The sequence below is a fragment of the Indicator indicator genome, chromosome 26, assembly GCF_027791375.1.
Source record: "Indicator indicator isolate 239-I01 chromosome 26, UM_Iind_1.1, whole genome shotgun sequence".
NCBI lineage: Eukaryota > Metazoa > Chordata > Aves > Piciformes > Indicatoridae > Indicator > Indicator indicator.
In genome coordinates this window covers 10,989,996-11,004,340 of record NC_072035.1, presented here as the reverse complement: position 1 = coordinate 11,004,340, position 14,345 = coordinate 10,989,996, and the positions used below count along the sequence as shown (strand labels likewise).

The following is a 14,345-nucleotide window of genomic DNA, read 5'->3' as shown; positions in this document are numbered from 1 at the left end:
AATGATGGTGTCCCTGTGCTGGGCACTGGTGAGGCCACACCTTGAATCCCGGGGTCAGTTTCAGGGCCCTCACGCCAAGAAGGATATTGAGGGGCTGGAGGGGGTCCAGAGAAGGGCAACTAAGCTGGTGAGGGGTCTGGAGAACAGGCTGGTGAGAAGCAGCTGAGGGGACTGGGGTTTTTAGTTTGGAGAAGAGGCTGAGGGGAGACCTCATTGCTCTCCACAGCTCACTGAAAGGAAGCTGGAGCCAGGTGGGGGTTGTTCTCTTCTCCCTAGTATCAGATTAGAGAAGGAGAGGAAATGGCCTGAAGTTGTGCCAGGGGAGGGTTAGGCTGGAGATTAAGAAACATTTCTTTGCTGCAAGAGTGGTCAGGGATTGGAACAGGCTGTCCAGGGAGGTGGTGGAGTCCCCATCCCTGGAGGTGCTCAAGAAACCTGTGGCCATGGCACTTGGGGACATGGTTTGCTGGCCATGGTGGTGTTTGGGTTGATGGTTGGACTCCATGATCTTAGAGATCTCTTCCAACCCAAACAATTCTATGACTGCATGCACACCATGCAGTGAGTGTCATTTCCATTTCACAGGACTCCAAGGAAACCAAAACATCTTCAGCAGTGCAGAACATTTTGGGATGCAATTTTTAGGTGCTAATAGAAACTGGACTTAAAAAAAGAATCCTCTCCCTGTGTTCTGACAGAAAGAAGTGTCCCTGCTGGTGTCATCCCAAGCCCAACAGCTCCTCCCAGTGAGTTCTATCAAGAGCTTGCTTCTCTTATTGTCTCTAGTTTTGGTCCACAAGGAACACAAGCAGCAGTAACTCCTGAATCAAAGTGGGAATGTTTAGGTGGCTCAGATCTCATTGGGAAGTTTAGCAGTTTAAGTGACAATGTGATCACACAAGTGCTAAGGGCTTGACTGACTCCTGCCAGGCAGGATGTCTGCTGGTTTCAGGGTGGGTGGATTTAAAGCACGCAAAGAGGACTGGGAAGGGGAAGAAGGAGGCTGGAAATCACTAGAGAGCACTCTGCACGGGAGAAGCTGAGCCACTGCCTCCTGACAGCCCTGGAGCCATCCCATGTCAGGCTTTGAGCAACCTGCCCCAGTGGCAGATGTTCCTGCTGATGGCAGGGAGGTTGGGCTGGATGAGCTTTAAAGGTCCCTTCCCACCCAAACCAGTCTGTGATTCCATGAGTGGGGACAGCAACAGTCACAAATGCCCCGTGCTCCTCCACCATGCTCATTCCTAGCCTGGACACTAGATCCAGAGATGCCCACTGCAGAACCAACCTCTTCCTAAAGAGCTTCTCTTTTGCCTCAGGGAGTATCTGGGAGAGAGCTGCCCAGCCCTCCAGCCACAGGTTTTTATCCTTCATGGCTGCTGGAAGGGAGAGGTGGCAGCAGGTGGCACCCTAAGGCAGGGCTCCACCAGCAGAGAGGCTTTCAGGGTGCTTCAGGGGAGAGCAGCCAGGGCTGGCATCCCTGTGGGGTGATGCTCCTGACCTATTCCTAAAAAGATTCCCTTTGCCTGGGCTGACAGGAAGCAGGTTGTGGTGTCAGGACTGAAAGCTGTGTGCAGTCACATAGGTTGGGAGGCTCCTTTAAGCAGCAGGAGATGGTAGGAAACCCAGAAAGACTCTGCTGTCAGGGCTGTCCTGATTCTAATTTTAGGAGTTTAAGTTTAAAAAAAAAAAAACCCAACCTCAAGTATTTCAGGAATTCTGACTTTCCCCCCCCACCTCCCCTTTAACAAGAATCTCTTGTTACTAAGCATCTTTTCTGCAGCAGGTACCCAGGAAAACTGTTCCCAAGCTCCCAAACCCCCTGGACACGAAGATCAGTATCTGCACATTCTTCAAACAACAAACCTTAGGATTTGGTGTCATCCCCAGGGACAAATCCTGGCAGGAAAACACTTGGGATTGTGCTGCTGAACAACCATTTTCTCTCCTCCTGCTGCAGCAGATGACACCATTGCCAGCCTGGCAGAGCAAAGCCAATGCAGGAGGAGGCTGAATGCCTCTGCCCTCCTTCAGCAGTGGGCCCCAGGATAATTAACAAATGGGACTAATGAGCTCCTGGGGGAACTTCTGGTCTAGCAGTTTTGTCAGACATTTGGTATCTGCAGCGTGAGGCTTTAGATCCAGTAGGATATGGAAGAGTGTGGAGATGAAAGGCAATCTGCAGGCTTATCACCTCCCATGGAAATTCAGATGTATGCTAAAAGGATCCTGATTTGCACATCTCCAGGAAGCCTCCTCCCTCCCACATCCTAATGCACAGAATTCCAGCGTGGTGGGGGTTGGAAGAGACTTCTGGAGATCATCTAGTTCAACTCCCCTGCTAAAGCAGGGTCACCTCCAGCAGCTTGCACAGGATGCTGTCTAGGAGGCTTTGAGGTGACTCCAGAGATGGAGGCTCCACCGCCTCTTTGGGCAGCCTGCTCCAGGGCTCCAGCACCCTTAAATTCAAGAAGTTCCTCCTCATCTTTAGAGGGAAGTTCCAGTTTGTGCCTGATAGCCCTGGTGCTGGACTGGGTACCACTGGTAGAAGCCTGGTGGCATCCTCCTGACACCCAGCCCTGAAGTATTGATCAGCATTGACGAGATCCCCCTCAGGCTGCTCTTCTCCAGACTAAAAAGCCCCAATGCTCTCAGTCTCTCCTCCTCACAGAGATGTTCCAGTCCTCTCAGCACCTCTGTATCCCTTTGCTGTGCCCTCTCCAGCAAGTCTCTGTCCCTCTTGAACTGGGGAGCCCAGAACTAGCCCCACTACTCCAGATGTGGCCTCACCAGGGCAGAGAGAAGGGGGAGGAGAAGGTCTCTGGACCTGGGCACCACTGACAGAAGACTGGCCCCATCCTCCTGACACCCACCCATGCCATGGTGCCTGTTCCCCTGGTGGTCTCTCAGCTGGGGGTTCAACTTATGGCAGAACACCAACCAGGATGGTGTCAGGGTGTGTGAGGAACAGACCACCATGGGCCATGCAGCTGGCAAGACACAAAGCCTAGGGGAAGTGAGCCAGGCTAAACAGGAAAGCTGAATTATCTGAGTCTGCTGCAAGTTCCTGCCCCTGGACCTGGCAGAGGAGATAATGGCTTTGAGCAGACACAGAGACCTGCTGGAATCACCCATGGCAAGAGGAGGAGAACAGCTGCACTTGTGCTGGCAAGGGGTATAACAAATAAACTGCAAACAAAAGGCAGTGCCAGGAAGATGTCCATTACCAAATGCAATATTGAACAGCACAGCACTCTCAGTCCTCTGCAAGTGCTTGAATGAATGCACCAGTAATTCCCCTGCCACAAACCAAAGAATCATGCAATGGTTTGGGCTGGAAAGGACCTTTAAGATCATCTAGTTCCAACTCCCCTGCCACGGGCAGGGACATCTTCCACTAGGACAGGTTGCTCAAGGCCTCATCCAGCCTGGCCTTGAACATCTCCAGGGAGGGAGTAGCCACAACCTCCCTGGCTAACCTGGTCCAGTGTCTCCCCATCCTCCCTGGAAAGAATTTCTTCCTAATCTCCAGTCTAAATCTCCTCTCTTCCAGCTCAAAGCCATTGCCCCTTGTCCTAGCAGTACAAGCCCTTGTAGAAAGTCCATAAGTCAAGACAAAGCAAAGCAAGAGGATGTTGAAATGCTGAAGAGTCACTATGCTGTGAGAATAAAAAAAAAAAAAAAAAAAAAACAAAACAAAACAAAACACTAAACACTTCTTAGAGTGGAAAGAAAATTCCAAGCCCTGAGGATTAAGTTCAGTACTTTCATAAATCAGGATTTTTTAGGTGGAGCTTTTCTAATCAGGGAGAAGCCTCCAGGTTTGAAAGAACATTCAAATATAGCGGAGGGGGGGGAGAAACAGGAAAAAAATCCTCAGCCAAAGGATCATCAGGCACTGGAACAGGCTACTTAGGGCAGCGATGGAGTCACCATGCCTGGAGGATGAGGAACTTAAGGAACATGGCCTAACAGTTGCATACAGATGTTGGGTTAAAGCCGGACTAGGTGAGCTCCAGATCTTTTCCAACCAGGCAATTCTGTGAGTCTGTTTGTCTGTTCTGCAGCTGAGACAAGAGTCTTGGTTAGGAAACTGATTTCAGAAGATGTCTAGAAGACACTGAAGTCAGAGTTAATTTTGCAGGAGACTTGGATGTCACTGTTGGCATGTCACCCCAGCTCAGGGAGCTTCAAGCTTGATTTCCTAGCAATAAAATATTTATAACACACAGTTCTCAAGTGCAGAACACACCACACATAATTGGCATTAATGTCTGCTGTAGGAGCTCAACAAGCATAGCATTAAAAACAACCCCCAGAAAATGCTCTTTTGATAGCACACTGACTGAACAGTCAGGGCATTGCTCACACAGGGTAGACAGCATCACAGAATCAGCAAGAGTGGAAAAGACCTCCAAGATCATCAACACCAACCTCCTGCCCAACACCTCCATGACCATTAGAACATGTCCCAAAGTGCCATGGCCACAGGTTTCTTGAACACCTCCAGGGATGGGGACTCCATCACCTCCCTGGGCAGCCTGTTCCAATCCCTGACCACTCTTGCGGCAAAGACATTTTTCCTCATCTCCAACCCAAACCTCCCCTGGCACAATTTCAGGCCATTTCTTCTCATTCTATCATCTGATATTGGGAAGAAGAGACCAACCCCCAACCTCACTCCATTCTCACCAAAGGATGGAGTTCAAATTTCAAACCTTAGTGCAACATGCAGATGTTGAGGACTGTTTCTTCACCTATGGACTAAAGATGCTGAGGATCCTGGAGCATCTCTGTGAGGAGGAAAGGCTGAGAGCCCTGGGGCTGATTAGCCTGGAGAAGAGCAGCCCCAGAGGGGATCTGAGCAATGCTCAGCAAGAGCTGAAGGACTTGTGGAAGACAAGAGGATGGGGCCAGACTCTTGTCAGTGGTGTCCAGTGACAGGACAAAGGGCAATCAGCACAAACTGGAACCCAGGAGGTTCCATCTGAACAGGAGAAACTCCGGTGTGAGGCTGCTGGAGCCCTGGAGCAGGCTGCCCAGAGAGGTCGTGGAGCCTCCTTCTCTAGAGAGCTTCCAAACCCAGTTGGGCAAGCTGCTGTGGGTGCCCTTGTTTGGGCTGGATCTCCAGAGCTCCCTTCCAAGCCCACCCATGCTGGGATTCTGGGATTCCTCAGCCAAGGAGCAGCCTTCCCAAGGGCCTCACCTGTCCCCGCTGTGGCGCTGCTCGTTCCAGGTGCCGTAGCGGCTGTCGGGCTCCTGCACCAGCGTGTCCGTGTCCTTCGCTCCTGGGGGCTGCCTGGTGAAGCACTGCTTCAGCTGGTCCTGCAATGGAAGAGGTGGAACATCTCAGCACCCCTTTTAGCCCAGGGATAAAGGCTCAGCAGCTTGGATTTGCAGAGGTGAACCTCCCAGTCAAACAGAAACTTCGGAAGCGGCTGCGGAACCACAGAGAATTCTCCTGGGGGCTGCATTTAAAGCCCTGCAGGTGTACAAGGGAGACATTAACTCTGCTGCTCCTCTGCTGCTGTCATTAAAGGACCTTTTTTCTTTGGTTAAAAAAAAAATATACAAAAATAAAATGCATTAACAGTTCGGTTTGGTTGGAGAAGGCCTCTAAGAGCACAGAATTACAGAGTGCAGCAGGTTGGAAGGGACTCTCAGAGGTCATCTTGTCCATGCCCCCTGCAGGCAGCAGGGACACCTCCAACATGAGATTTGACCTTGGACGTCTTCACCAACCACATCCCTGGGCAACATGCTCCAGTGTCTCCCCACCCTCATTGTGAACAAATTCCTCCTGATGTCCAACCTCAATTTCCCCTGCTCCAGTTTCAAACCATTCCCCCTCCTCCTATCCCCACAGGCCCTTCTGAAGAGTCCTTCCCCAACCTTCCTCTAGGTCCCCTTCAGATACTGAAATGCAGCACTAAGGTCTCCCTGGAGCCTTCTCCTCTCCAGGCTGAACAGCTCCAGCTCTCCCAACCTCCCATAGCAGAGGTGGCTCCAGCCCTCTCTGATCATCTTTATGGTCTCCTCTGGATCCTCTCCAGCAGGTCCCTGCTCTTCTTGTGTTGGGACTCCAGAGCTCCAGCACTCCAGATGAGGTCTCACCAGAGCAGAGCAGATCATCAGGGCCAAACAAATTGTCTAACAGCTACACAGAAGTACCACAGTGTTTCATGGCTGAGATGCTTGGGGCACCACAACTCAAGTCAGATCACATTTGCATGTTCTGGCACTAACATCTTGGCTTGGAACAACTTGCTGCTGCAGACAAAGAGCATGAATGAAGAACACCCTGGGATTGCAAACCCAAAGCTTCAGAAGGTGAGGGAAATAATGTGAGACTGAATGTACCAGAGTGACAATTGTCAGGTCTGCCACCAGCCTGCCAGATCACACAGCCCACTGTGTCCTACATCCCCTTCATTGACAGAAACCCACACGAGACAGACCAAAGCACCCTACCTCTTCTCCCTAGCCTCAAGGGATAGGACAAGAAGAAATGGCTTCAAGTTGCACCAAGGGAGGTTTAGGTTGGACATGAACAATTTCTTCCCCTTGAGGGTTATCCAGCCCTGTCCCAGGCTGCCCAGGGCAGTGGTGGAGTTCCCATTCCTGGAGGGGTTTCAAAGCCATAGAGATGTGTTGCTGAGGGCCATGCTTTAGTGGTGCCCTGGCAGTGCTGGGTTCATGGCTGGACTGCAGAATCTTAAAGGTCTCTTCCAACTACAACAACTCCATGATTAACTCAAACTTGTGCTAGTGTCTGTGATCCATTCTCAGCCTGGGCAGCCTGCCCCAATGCCTGACCACTCTTGCAGGACAGAGATTCAGGCCATTTCCTCTCATCTTTATCCATCCCTTGGAAGAAGGGGGGGCAAAGGTGAAAGAAGAGGTGTGCCACATGTGAACCTAGGCCAGATACAGCTATTCCCTCTCCCAACAGAGTGTTTCAAAGGGAAAGGCAATGAAAAAGAAGGGTTTAGGGGGGTCTGGTGTCATCTTAGAGCACAAAGATAAACCAGGATTAGGAATTTTCTTCTTTATAATCACAGAAAGATTTCCCCAATCAAATAAACACCACTTGGGAGCCTGTATTCAGATGCTGTCACTGCCCTTTGATCTTTTACTTCAGAACTTTTACACCAGTAGCCAAGGAAAACCAGAAACCTCCACTTAAAGCAGTGAGTTGGGCACTGATTTGCCTCTTAGGTTCTCCTAAAACAAGACATTATGATTATGTCTCTTTTCAGAGCTGCCTTGGAATTAAGCTGGGTTTAGGCAAAAATCCAGGGCTGATTGCTCCTGCAATTTGCAGTTCCTGAAAATGATGCACACACAAGAATGGTTCTCCCAGCACACACACAAAAAACCCACCCAAACAATGAACCCTAACTAAGAATGGTGGAAAAACTGCCTTGCATCAACGTGAAAAGAAGAGCTGGTGTGTGAGGAACAGCAGTTGAGAGAGCTCATGAGTCAGAATCTGCACAGACAGTGCCAAAAATATCTTTTGTTTGCACAAGAGACTGAGACATCAGACAGCCAGGATGACACCTCACAGCTTGAAGTGCAAGAAGGGAAGTTAAAAATCTGCTGGCAGCAATTGGACACAAAGAGGGGACTGCACAAGTTTTGACCATCTGCCACCCTCAGCCAAACTCCAAGAGAAAAGGTTTGGTTTGGGGTTTTTTTTTTTGCTAATTTATGTTTTCTTTTTCTCTCTTCTCTTTATAATGCAAGTCAGAAGTTTGGTCAGGTTGCCCATATTCTGAACTCCTCAGTCCCTTAAGTGTGACACTCAGTTTCAGAAGGGTTTAGCAAGTCCTTACAAATCCTGAAAACCAATTTGCTCCTCTGCAACACACCAGGAAGATGGCCAGACACCTTATTCCATTGGAATGCCACTCTGCTACAGAATCAGAGGATTGTTAGGGTTGGAAAAGCCTTCTAAGATCAACAACCCAACACCACCATGGCCATTAAGCCATGTCCCAAAGTGCCATGGCCACAGGTTTCTTGAACACCTCCAGGGATGGGGACTCCACCACCTCCCTGGGCAGCCTCTTCCAATCCCTGACCACTCTTGCAGCAAAGAAATTCAGGGCATTTCCTCTCATTATTAGCTCAGACTTGTCTCTGCTTTGAACAGGATGCTGGGTGGGATGACTTCCAGAGGTTCTTCCTAACCTGAACTATTCTACAGTTACTCTAAGGATTATTACTAAGAGCTAAACTATTTATTTTGGACCTCTGACAGAATCATCAAGAACATAACATCACATCCAACCAACAAGCCCAGCCCCCAGCCAACCAGCCCAGCCCCCACCCAAGCCCAGCCCCCACCCAAGCTCACCACCCAACCAAGCCCAGCCCCCAACCAAGCCCAGCCCCCAACCAAGCCCAGCCCCCAACCAAGCCCAGCACCCACCAAGCTCACCACCCAACCAAGCCCCAAGAAGGAAGCCTTGGAAACCATACAAAATTTCCCAAGCCATATGATTTCTTTCTCCCTCTCTAAGTATCCAAAAGCCAAGATTGAAGGTGGAAAGTCTGACCCTGTGGAACCAAGCCCCTGGGGATTCCCACATTCCCATACTTACTATCCGACGGATTAGTGCTGCCCACAAGGAGTAAGTCATGGTTGAAGACCAAGGCTCCAGTTAGCTTTTTAAGCAAGAAGGTTCACCAACTCTGTTTCACTGAGTTATTGAAAGGAGGAACTGTCCTAAGGTCCCAGGCAGGAGGCAGCACCTTCTGCCTCCCACCCCACCCTCCATGCTGTGCTGACAGATAAACAGTTCCAGGAATTGGACTTTTTTTTCCTGACCTGACTGATGAAGAAAGTTAAGAGAGCTCCAGAGCAGGCTCCACCCCCAGGCATGGACAGATGAGGATGGCTTCCTCAGCCCTCTTACACCCCCTGTTCAGCACAGGAGCTGCAAACCAAGGAGCACTTGACAAGTGCTGGACCAAGCCCAAGACAAGTGACAACAAGAACTGAGTTCATCTCATAGCCTCAAGGGCTACAACATTATAACAGACTCCTGGAATGGTTTGAGTGGGAAGGGACCTTTAAAGCTCATCTAGTCCTGCAGTCAGCAGGGACCTCTGCAACCAGAGCAGGTTGCTCACAGCCCCAAACAATCTGCCCTGCAATGCTTCCAGGGATGGGGCAGCTCCCACCTCTCTGAGCAGCCAGGGCCAGGCTCTCACTACCCTCAGTGTCAAACATTTCTTCCTTCTCCCCAGTCTCAATCATCCTCTTTTAGTTGCAAACCATCACTCCTTGTCCTGTCACAACAGGCCCTGCTCAGAAGTCTGTCCCCAGCTCTCTGCTCAGCCTCTTTAAGCACTGAAAGGCCACCAGAAGGTCTCCCTGGAGCCTTCTTTTCTCCAGGCTGAACAACTCCAACTCTCCCAGCCTGGCCTCACAGCAGAGCTGCTCCAGCCCCCATTTATTATTCAGGCCACCTCCACTGATGCCAGCAGGTAAGGAGATGCACTGAGCAGCCTTGATGTGCTGGCTCAGGAGGAACACCCCACCATCCCCCGTGTCCTCCTGAGCTGGAGAGGACCAGCTGGTTTAACCAGGAAACTGCAGCTACTCAAAAAAAAAACCAAACCCAAACCCTTCAAGCCATAAATGTTTCATGTCTCCAAGTGCAGAGGAGTAGAGCCCAAGTCCCACATTCCCATAAATGCTATCAGCCACTACATCCTCACTGTTGCTATGCAACCCCAGGCTGGCTCTGCTGTATCTGGTTCCTCTACCCCTTCCATGGGGATACGACCAACAACCAATTATATCTCTCATGGTAAAAGCTACAGCAGTGACCTTATGAAACAGGAGCTGTTTTTAGAGGGTGACTGGCTTTATTCTCTACCTTCCCAGCTTCATGTACAGGTCTAGAATCCCAAGCTCTTTCTCCCTGGAAAGGGAAAAACCAAACCAAAACAACCCCCCCCCCCCAAAAAAAAAAAAAACCAAATGTTGCAGAAAAGCAGAAATCTGCAGCAGGAAGAGGGAGGGTAAATAGTGTCATAGAATTGTTTGGGTTGGAAAAGTCCTCTAAGATCATCCAGTCCAGCCCTCAACCCAACACCACCATGGCCACCAAACCATGTCCCCAAGTGCCATGGCCACAGGTTTCTTGAACACATCCAGGGATGGGGAGTCCACCACCTCCCTGGGCAGCCTGTTCTAATCTCTGACCACTCTTGCAGCAAAGAAATTGTTCCTCATCTCCAACCTAAACCTCCCTAACCTTCCCTTCCAGACCTGACTCCAGGGAGTAATTGCCAGGAGTAAGCTGTGCACAGCTTGCACCATGAGGAACTGGGTGAGGAGAGCAGAGAACAGCCTGAGCTGCTCTCTCCCATGTGCTGACAGCTCAGCTGCTCTCCTTTACAGGACACCCACAACACTTCACATCACCAGTCCTAGGACCTTGCAGATAGGAGCACCAGCCTTCAGCTGAGATGCCAAACCCTTGGCTTCAGTCTTGCATTTGAACTGAAGGAAAACAAAACTAAATCTGTTGGATTTAAGCAGCATTCCTCTGAAACGTGCAACTCTCTTGGGGCTATTTTCACCCTCAGACACCCAAATTGAGCCACAGACCTAAAAACTATAAATGATTTGAGGAGGGGGTCGGTTCAGAGCTGATGGGGATCCTCCTCAGCACCCCAGCAGAAAAGGAGACAGGGTAATCATGAGGGTTGAAGGCTTCACTCAAGTTTGACCTTGACTAGACCACCTCCAGGGGTCCCTTCCAACCCTTCCCATTCTATGGTTCTATGATTCTAACCAGCATGTTCCCAGCCACACCTTTCCAGCCCAAGCTTGAGCCTCCAAGATACCTGAAAACATCACAGCTCCCCACAACGTGGCACTTTTCACACCATCTGAACACACAAGTTGACTTCCCCTGCTTGCCAGTCCTTAGCTAATCATTTCTTCTCCATTAACAGATCTTTCACTCCAAAGTCCCAGTTCTGCCATGCCACCCAGGAGTCAGCTCCAGCCAGGAAGAGGGGAGATTTAGACTGGAGATTAGGATGAAATTCTTTCCAGTGAGGGTGGGGAGACATTGGAACAGGTTGCCCAGGGAGGTTGTGGATGTCCCCTCCCTGGAAGTGTTCAAGGGCAGGTTGGATGAGGCCTTGAGCAAGCTGGGCTGGTGGGAGGTGTCCCTGCCCATGGCAGGGGGGTTGGAACTGGATGAGCTTGAAGGTCCCTTCCAACCCAAACCATTCTATGACTCTATGAAAGAAATCCATGACTGGAAAGACAAAGAGACCTCAAGTCCACCTAGAGCAGACTCTGGCCACAACAGACAATGTGGCCAAATGAATCAGGATGAAGTCAGTTTTGCCAGATCCCATGGGATCTGCTCCCTGCTTTTGCAGAGTCTCTTGGTGAACCTCCCTGTTCCATTGAGGCTTTCAAAGGCATTTTAGACTTTGTCATTTTTTTGTTTTCATACCCTGAAACTAGAGCTGTGCTGACTTGCTGTCAACACTCACCAGGCATGGATCATGTGGTTTCAGAGCAAGGCTGAAGATAGAGCAGAGGTTGGCTTGATGTGAAAAAAAAAAAAAGCAGACAAGAACCAAATTCTAAATAGACACCTTGCCAGGGCTGAGGGAGCCACAGCAGAGCTTGCTCTGAGCATGGGAGAACAGAACCAAAGCAGGCTGGAGGAGATAGCTGGGAACACCTTTCCCATCCCTCCTGTATCAGCAGGCTGAATTATCTTCTCAGCCTCAATCACAGAATGGTTTTGGTTGGAAGAGACCTTAAAGATCCAATAGTCCAACCCTTACCCCAGCACTGCCAGGTCACCACCAAACCACCAAACCATGGCCTTCAGCACCACACCTCCATGGATTTGAAACCCCTCCAGGGATGGGGACTCCACCACTGCCCTGGGCAGCCTGGGCTACATCTGGACAATGCTTTGGCCTTGACTACCCTCAAGGGGAACAAATTTGTTCCTCATGTCCAACCCCATCGAAACCTCCACCTTGTGCAACCTGAGGCTGTTTCCTCTTGTCCTGTCACTTCTTCTTTGGGAGAAGAGACCAACCCCCACCTGGCTCCAACCTCCTTTCACGGAGCTGTAGAGAGCAATGAGGTCTCTCTTCAGCCTCCTCTTCTCCAGACTAAACACCCCCAGTTCCCTCAGCTGCTCTTCACCCAACCTGTTCTCCAAATGCTTCACCAGCTTTGCTCCCCCTTTCTCTGGACCCACGCCAGCCCCTCCATGTCCTTCCTGGAGTGAGGGGCCAAAAACTGAGCCCAGGATTTAAGGTGTGGCCTCACCAGTACAAAGGCACAATCACTTCCCTACTCCTGCTGGCCACACTACTGCTGATTCAGGTCAGGATGCTGGTAGCCTTCCTGGCCACCTGGGCACACTGTTGGCTCATCTTCAGCTGCTCTTGACCAGCCCCCCCAGGTCCTTTTCCACCAGCCCCCCCAGGTCCTTTTCCACCAGCCCCCCCAGGTCCTTTTCCACCAGCCCCCCCAGGTCCTTTTCCACCAGCACCCCCAGGTCCTTTTCCACCAGCACCCCCAGGTCCTTTTCCACCAGCACCCCCAGGTCCTTTTCCACCAGCCAGTTTCCAGCCACTCTGCCCCTAACCTGGAGCATTCATGTGGTTCCTGTGAGCCAAGCACCAGATCCAGCACTTGGCCTTGGTGAACCTCATCCCATTGGTCTTGGACCATTAATGAAGCCTGGCCAGATCCCAAGGGACTTAGGCACTCGAGCTACAAAGAAATGAAACCCTGAGAAAGCAAACATAGCAGGAGCAGTGCCAGAGGCACACCAGCCTGTCCACCAGGAGATGCTGAGCAGAACAGTGCTGTCCTACCTCAGAGACTCAGGAATTCACTCTCTCCCAGAGGGCACGTGGAGATCTCATCAGCATGAATAAAACTTGGCACCAAGAGTTGAACAGAATCCCTTCCTCTTCAACATTACAAGAGGACACAAGCCAGGACAAGACAATTTTGTGCTGAGATATGCTGGGAAGGGAATAGATTTGACTTTTTTTTTTTTTTTTGACTTTTCTTTCTTCCTTCCTCCAAAGCTCCATCCTTGAAACCACTACTCCAAATGCATGATCTCACAGCTAATGTTTTGGGTTGTTTGGTTTTTTTTTTTTTCACCACATAAGACACAAGTTAAACTTAAAACTAACATTCTTGGGCAGGAGAAAAAAAAAAACCAACAACAAAAACCACAACAAAAAGAGTGTTCTTGAGTTGAAAGTCTAAATTTGAAGATGCACAGAAGCTGAGAGGATTTCTTGACAACAACAGGCAGCTGTTAGAGACTCCATCTCAGGCAACCTGGAAGATGTTTTACAAGAGAGCAAACAAGATACAGCCAGACAGAAAGCAAGAAAACACCACTAGGAATTCCTGGAACCATCACAACACTACAAAATCTCAATAAAATAAGATTGCCACTGCTAGGAGCTGTGCTCAGTGATGGGTTTAACACAATTTATCTGCTCCTGAGAGCAAATTGCTATCACTTAGAGCTTTTAAACCCAACAAACAGGGTGAGTGAGCACAAAGTGAAGCTCTAAATAGCTCCAAATATATTTATGTTCTTTTCTTATGCTGAAAGAACATGGTAAAATGAAAATAAAAAAAAAAAAAAAAAGAAAAGAAAATCAAAATCAACCTCTAGCAGCCAACCTCAGTAAAACCACAGAGTGAAGTTGTCCAAGTTGATTATCCCCATCAAAATAACAAGGGGACAACAAAAGGCAGGCTCTTCAGTGCCCATCACTATGAGTTTATGGCCCAGATTGATGCTGCCAGCTATGTTCATGGCCTGTTAAGCCAAAGGGAAGTTATTAGGAATGAAAAAGCATGAACTGTTTCAGCACTGGCCCTGGGATCTGTGTTAATTAAACTGAACAGCTTCCCTCCCCCCACCCCCCAGCCCTGACACAAGACAAATGACTCCCTTCCCAGAGCCCTCAGCAAAGTGAAAGGCAAAATTCCATTCCCTGGTGGTACAAAACATGGCATTTTGGAGAGCAGCTCATTCTGCTTTTGGTCAGTCTTCAGGCAAAACATTTGGGTTTGTTGGGTTTGCTGCAGGGGCTGTGGAGTCCTCACACCTTGTAGCCTTCCCTACACTGAGATCTTGCAGCCAAGCTCAGAATAAAACCACCAATTTCCAGTTTGTTTTTTTTTTAATTTTTATAATTTGTTGATGCTCACCAGAATAGGACAAATAAGAATTGCAGACAGACCTTGGGTGACATCAAACCAGATAGGATTGAGCAAAACTCTCCAAAGCAGTGGTACA

At 49.6% G+C, this 14,345-nt stretch overlaps 1 protein-coding gene across 3 annotated transcripts in view; it reads right to left on the bottom strand.

Moving 5' to 3' along the window:
* KIAA1671 (KIAA1671 ortholog) overlaps positions 1-14,345 on the bottom strand; it is a 74,935-nt gene that overhangs the window by 7,230 nt on the left and 53,360 nt on the right. For 2 of the 3 annotated variants that reach the window (XM_054392602.1, XM_054392603.1), the window contains one exon: positions 5,207-5,325. In XM_054392602.1, the coding sequence (XP_054248577.1) occupies positions 5,207-5,325 (119 nt within the window). Of the gene's footprint in view, positions 1-5,206; positions 5,326-8,609; positions 8,799-14,345 lie in introns of those variants that run through there. The other variant, XM_054392604.1, reaches the window with a different exon arrangement.